Here is a 7,084-nt window from a genome sequence, read left to right as displayed (position 1 = left end):
TTCCTAAATTGCACGGTTTTTATCCAAACGATGCAGTTTTAAAACTACCGCTTCTATGCTGTAGTTTTCATTGCCACATAGAAGATAGTGAAATCTACTGCATAGGAGCCTGATCCCAAAAGGAGGACATCACTAGCTTTGCATAACCCCTAGCCCCAGGACTGGAGCCTCGACTTTGTGGATTCCCTCCCCTCCCCCCCCCCCCCCACCATCTACCCTTTTTTTTGGTTCTTGAAACAAATATGGGCCAATATAGGGAGTTGTTTATCATAAACTCAAACTTTAGGGACTAATTTACAATTTTCACTTTTTCAAATAATGTAAAATTATATTGCCCCTTTACTTGAAAAAAGAAGGAAGCTTTATAACACCATTTCGACTTCAACAGAAGAAAATTACCTAAAGCTTCCATTTTGATTTCTAATCATCAAAACTTTTCTCATTAATCACTATAACATACAAAAAGTAAAAAAGGGATTGTGTCTGGGGATTATCAGAATAATGACATGTACAATCTTCCCGCAAAGAATCTTAATCCCCAAAAAGATTAGTTTTACATGAGAAGAAAGAACAAGAAAACTTCAGCATTTTGGATAAGAAAGACAATTTTTCTATCTTCTTCCTTAGAATGATTAGCAAGCAAGGTAGGAATGTAAGTTACTGAGAAGAGTGATCAGAGGAGAGCCATTCTCCATCTCTTCCATTACCATTGCCATCACCATCACAGCCACCCCTGCCCCAGAAAATAATACATTCTGCATATAATTATTGATATAATTATTATTACAATCTTGGTTTATTATATAAACACATCACATTTTCCCAAAATTTGCAGCTCCGCCACTTGTTTTGTCGCTGTGCATTCAAGAGCAGGGCCAGACAGAGCTCAAAGTCTTCTTTTTCAGAGGATTGGAGAAAAAAAAAAAAAAAAGACCCCAACAAATATCCCCACACCATTATTGTTGTTCCTTCAAGGATGCTGATTCCTACCACCTGCATTCTCTTATTGTGTTTCCTCTTGAGCTCTCGCCCCTTCTTCACCAAAGCCACCTTCAATCTCACGCTCCCTCACCAACACCCCGACCCTGAAGGTGTTGTTCTTGATGTACAAAGGTATACCATACCCCACATGGGTTCTGCCCTGTTCATGTTTTTGCATTTCAGGGTTTTCTTCATTTTCAAAGATTTTGGTCTCAAGCATGAAAGATCCCCATTTGTTTGTGCTTTCCCATTACTAAAAAATTCTCACTTGATAGTTTCTTTTTACTTATTTTCGCACATTTTAATCCAAAACAACAAAAACCCTCATCTGGGCAACCCTCATTTCTCCCATTTCCCCCCCCCCCCCCCCCCCCCCCCCCACACTTCTCACCAAGCAAAACAGAGTATTCTTTCCCACCATCTCACCCCTCCCTTTTTTTTGTTTGTTTCCTTTACAGGCGCGTCAATGTCTCTCTCTCCCGAAGACAAATGCTCTCTCTCCAAGCAAAGGACCAAGCTTCCCCATGCCTCACCGGCAACCCCATCGACGACTGCTGGGCATGCGACCCGGACTGGCAGAGCAACCGCCAAAAGCTCGCCGACTGCGGCATCGGGTTCGGGCACAACGCCCTCGGCGGCAAAGGCGGTCAGATCTACGTCGTCACCGACTCCTCCGACAATGACCCCGCCAACCCTGTCCCCGGTACCCTCCGCCACGCCGTCATTCAAGAAGAACCCCTCTGGTACAAATCGTATCTTTACTACTTTTCCATACTTTTTTTTATTTTTATTTTTAATTGAATAATCATAATTTTGACTAAACAAACACAAAAGCTCATAGAATATCTTTTCCTTATTCGTGCAGGATAGTATTCTCTGCGGCCATGACCATAAAGCTGAAGCATGAGCTGATCTTCAACAGCTACAAGACCGTCGACGGACGCGGCGCTAACGTTCACATCGTGGGCAACGGCTGCATCACACTGCAGTACGTATCCAACGTCATCATCCACAACATCCACGTGCACCACTGCAAACCGTCGGGCAACACAGACATCCGGGTCTCCCCGACGCACGTCGGGTGGAGGGGCAGATCCGACGGCGACGGCATCTCCATCTTCGGCGCCCATCAGATCTGGATCGACCATTGCTCCTTATCTTACTGCACGGACGGCCTGATCGACGCGATAATGGGGTCCACCGGGATAACCATCTCCAATAATTATTTCTCGCATCACGACGAGGTGATGCTGCTGGGCCATGATGATCGATACGTGTTGGACTCGGGGATGCAGGTCACTATAGCGTTTAATCACTTCGGTGACGCACTGGTGCAGCGTATGCCTCGGTGCAGACGTGGCTACATACACGTGGTGAACAACGATTTCACGCAGTGGGAGATGTACGCCATAGGCGGTAGCGCTAATCCTACCATCAATAGTCAGGGGAATCGGTATACTGCACCAACGGACCAGAATGCTAAAGAGGTATCAAATTATAATTTCGTAATTTTCTGGGGCTTTTTTTATGAAGATCTTTGGGGGTAGGGGTGGCTCGCGAAAAGCGGCATGATTGTTTAATTATATTTTTGCGACCCACCTCGTGAGCTTTTTGACTTCTGTCTGAAATGGGATCGGCCGGTTTCAACTGCACTCTTCCACACTCAGAGGCGGCGCGTGCGTCTTATATTATATATGTGGGACCAACAGATAGTTTTTGAAACGGTTACTAATACTGACAGTGAGGAAAGCGGACAATATTGTCAGTGAAATTAGTGCATGCCAGCCATTCAAAATCAGTACTAAATCTTTTGCAGACAGTACATGGGGGACACGGCGCCTTTGCAGATTCCACCGCGCTGCAGGCGCGTGGGTATCAACATATGATTATAATAATATCTCCCTTACTGGGTTTTTGAATGTTGACAGGTGACGAAGCGCGTGGACACGGACGAGGGGCAGTGGACGAACTGGAACTGGAGGACGGACGGGGACATAATGGTAAATGGGGCGTTCTTCGTGCCCTCAGGAGCTGGCCTGAGCGCCCAATACGCCAAGGCCTCGAGCGTGGAGCCCAAAGCCGCTGGCCTCATCGAACAGCTCACCATGCACGCCGGTGTCCTCGGTGGGCCCAGGTACACTCTCTTTGTTAAAAGCGTTTTTTGCTTATATTAAACAACAGAACTACCGGTCGATTTAACTGTCTCCTTGAAGGGTATTTTCGTCTTTTAGGATAATATCTCATTTTGGTGTAGATTTTTTTAGCTGATCTTTCTTTCGATCCTTGGGCGTCGTCAAAGGAACAAGCTTGTTGTTTTTGTTGGGGAGGAATACTTTTAATTAAGTCTTTTCACTGCTTCCAATCCATAACATGGGATGCAATAAAATAAAAAAACTAAAAAAGGGTGGGGAAATAGCAATATAGAAAGGGGTTCCCCATCGGTGCACGTGATGATGCGTTCATTGGGGGAATCTAGCTCTGACCAGACAGCCGTTCAGTTGGTTTGTCTTATTGGTAATTGTTTTTGACCGCTTTCAACTTTCATGTGTTGGGGTTTTTGTTCCTTACATTATAAAAAGTTAGGATGTTGTATGATAAATGGGTTGGCCTCGACACTGTAGTTGATATAGATTGATATAGATTGATGTGAAAAAAAACATAAGAATGTTTGGTATAAAAAAAATAAAAAAGTAAAAAAATTTTGTTTTGTAGTAATTTTTTTATATGAATAATAATAAAAAGTGAATAATTTGATATAAAAAGTGAAAAGTGAAAATATTTTGATGTTAATTTTTTTAAAAAAATGATAATAAATAGTGTCTAGGCCTTGACCCTTTTACCAAATAAGGCCTTAAAATGTGCCCATGTTGCACAAAAACATACATATTTTAAAAGCGATAGCATTGTCTGTGGGGGTGAATGTGGTGTCTCCAAGTGAGAAGAAATAATGGGAAAGAGAGATGCATGTGTGTAAACATGGAGAATCTGTTTGCTCTGTGAGCAGAGGAGACCCACCCACCCCAGGTCATCTTCAGTTGTTTGTGTGTATGGAGATGACACAGTTAAATTCCCTCCATCTGCTTTCCAGCCAGGATATAGGGACTTTTTTTACATTTTATGACGACTTTTAGGCCCACTTCTGATTTGATTGCAACTAGTCATACACAACTAGCTGCTGCATCAGTATTGGAAAAAGGGGTCTTTCCCAGGACTTTATGTGCTGTATCCTATTATTAATATCTTCTCATTATTTTAGTCCTTTTTAGACGGATCCTCTACAAGACTACAATCCTGTCCTTTAGATTTGATCAGATCAGGTCTGTACCACTACTCACTAGGCAGTTAGACAGTCAAGTAAAATGTAGACTTCTGTTTGAAGATGGAAATTGCAATGATTTCGATCCAAGCTGATCACTTTGAACCTTTGGGCACTGGTTTCACATCATCTTAGCCAATAAAATAATATTTTCTTTAAAAAAAAAAATTTAGGGGCAATTTGAATATTTTCAGTAAAAAACTAGCATGTGTGCAAGTTTTCATCTAATTTAATGCCAGCAGTTAATGAATGGTGTAACTTACTATGAAGTGGTCGATTAAGGAGCTAAAATGTTATTTTTAAAGTTTGGAAGTTTAAGTACAAAAAGCGCCCGGTACACGTCCTCTTTGAGGGTATTGTCCCTCAATAGAGAGGGGTGGGCAGTCGCCCCTCACCCGGTCCCCTTCACTAGTTAGGGGCGGTTGGCCGCCCATATCTCTCTTTATTTGTTTATTTATTTAGGATTTATTTGTAGTTTAAAGCAAATACGCCCCATGATACGGACAATTGCATGATATGTCAAACAAGAATTACATCACATTCATTGATTGGTCTAGCGTGACATACCATCAATAAATAAGACGGTTGAGGGTTGATATCTAATTGTCAAATTCGGAAACCTAGAGATTAAATTGAAACAACATGGAAACATTTCTTTTCTCATGTGTGGCCCACACATTTCCTTACTTGAAGTGCTATTTGTCAACAAAAACTGCATGGGATTGGCTTTGGTACTCAACAAAGGGTTCTGTCCAAAGCTGTGGGGCTTGAGGAAGGCTAAGTCCCAATACTATTTCTTTTTTCTTTTTTCTTTTTTCTTTTTTCAAATAAAGGAAAGGGATTTCCCCAATACATTATTAGAGCTCAAGAAACCCTTATCCTATCTGCTTAAAACTTCATTGAATAATTTCCCCCCCCTACCTAAATTTTGTTATTTAGTATTATTATTGTTCCATTATTCCCCTTGTACCCAAATAATATTCCTATTTTAAAACTCTCACCTACCTCTACATATTACCATTTCAGAATCGCCCTTCAATTCATTGAAAAATTAATCAATCAATCATATCTTTCATAATAAATACAATTGAAAGACTAGTATACGAACTCTCACCTACTCCTGCTTGGCATATTACTATTTTCAGTCTATAATTGCTATCCATTGAGTCTTTATTTCATCAATTATAAGCTTATCACAAGGATTTTTCAAGAAATTATTCTTATTTTTGGAAATGAATTTAGGAAAAAGAATTATTTAATATTTAAGAAGAAAGAGAATAATTACTTGTGTGCAGGGAGAGCGGTGAGACCGTCTCGTCGTACCCAGGGCCAGGATCCATCGGTGGTGGAACCAGCACGGGCACCACCTACACCGGCAGTCCAGGGACCACCGGCGGTGATGCCGACTTTTTTGGAATGATATTCAGAGGCGCCGCGGCGCCACTCACCCCATCTTCTACATCAACATTCTTGTCCCTTTTAATTATTGTTTTAATTTTGTACTCTACCACCAACCATCATGTCCTATTATCATCAACATTATTATTATTGTAACCCTTTTAGAATTTCAAACAACAAAAAAGAAAATATATATAATTTGATTAAACAAAATTTCCTTATCAATTTTCCTTTGCCCCCCAAATACTACAAAGCCGCTCCTTTTGTGGACCTTGAACCGTCTCTGTCACCTTTTTCTTTTAAATTCAATTCTAATTTTTTTTTTTTTTTTTTTTTCGAACAAACTCAAACACGTTCACAACCGGCAAATCTTTTCGCAAACGGCTCGGGTGTCTCTATTGATGACGTAATCATACCCAAAAGAGTGCATGCTCAGAAGATTTGAGAGGTTAGATTTTTGGCTTTGGTGATGCACAAAGTAGAGACCCACGAAGGAAAGGAAAAAAGAAAATGATAGAAAAGAGTACAGAGAGGATAGGATATGGGTGGATGAGGTGGCATTTTGGGTGTCATGTGTCATGTCAATTCGAAGACATTTTTCGCCTCACCAATCAACCAATTTTTGTATGATTCTTTGTGATAATAAAGTAATTTAACGTGGGATGTCTCTCTATGTCGGAGAAACTTGCCAAACCGTCCAATATGGAAGTTTTGATTCAAATATCTCTCGCTCTGTCTGTGTCTGTGTCTCTGATGCAATCTACTGTGATTCTGTTTCTTTACCGAGGCATCATATCATATGGATGGAGAGATTAGAAAATGAAAGTAAGTGGGAATCAGCCTGATTAACCTCCTCTAATCTATCCCCTCTATCCTATCAACATTAGTACAAAAGTGCATTCTTATTAGTAAATGGGCATGCACTTTTTAACCTTTACAGTTGGAAAAAAAAAAAAAAAAAAAAAATTCCAGATTTTTTTTTCTCATTTTATTGAATTTGTGAGGCCATATGAATCTCACATATAAACCTCAAGTTCGATAGTTATTTTAAAAAAATAAAAAATAAAAAGATAAAAGAACGGGAAAAATGTATATTTGGAATTGTAATGGGAAATAGACTTTTTTAAGTTATTTTCAAAATGCGTTTTTGAAGTTTCTTTTGCCAAGCAGACTAAGTTTTTAAATACTAAAAATATTTTTTAAATTCTTTAACACAATTTTAAATAAGCTCGGTAGCAATCTTAGACTTGGCTAGAAAAATGAGAATTATGAAAAGGTGTGCATGATATCCAACTTTTGGCACACTTTCTCATTGAGATGAGCATCTTGATCCCTTCTACTCTAGTTGATATAGGATTGTGGTGTCAATTTTTGAAGGCACCACATTCG

At 40.1% G+C, this 7,084-nt stretch overlaps 1 protein-coding gene across 1 annotated transcript; it reads left to right on the top strand.

Annotated features, from left to right (window-relative positions):
• Positions 1-513: 513 nt before the first annotated feature.
• Positions 514-5,921, top strand: LOC132187093 (Pectin lyase-like superfamily protein). The gene is made up of 5 exons (XM_059601266.2): positions 514-1,113; positions 1,440-1,724; positions 1,847-2,468; positions 2,910-3,115; positions 5,593-5,921. The coding sequence occupies exons 1-5, from the start codon at positions 977-979 to the stop codon at positions 5,849-5,851; spliced, it is 1,509 nt and encodes a 502-aa protein (XP_059457249.2). The 5' UTR covers positions 514-976; the 3' UTR covers positions 5,852-5,921.
• Positions 5,922-7,084: the final 1,163 nt, after the last annotated feature.

Source organism: Corylus avellana, chromosome 6, assembly GCF_965113065.1.
Source record: "Corylus avellana chromosome 6, dhCorAvel1.hap1.2, whole genome shotgun sequence".
Taxonomy (NCBI): Eukaryota; Viridiplantae; Streptophyta; class Magnoliopsida; order Fagales; family Betulaceae; genus Corylus; species Corylus avellana.
This window is presented reverse-complemented; position numbering and strand designations above follow the sequence as displayed.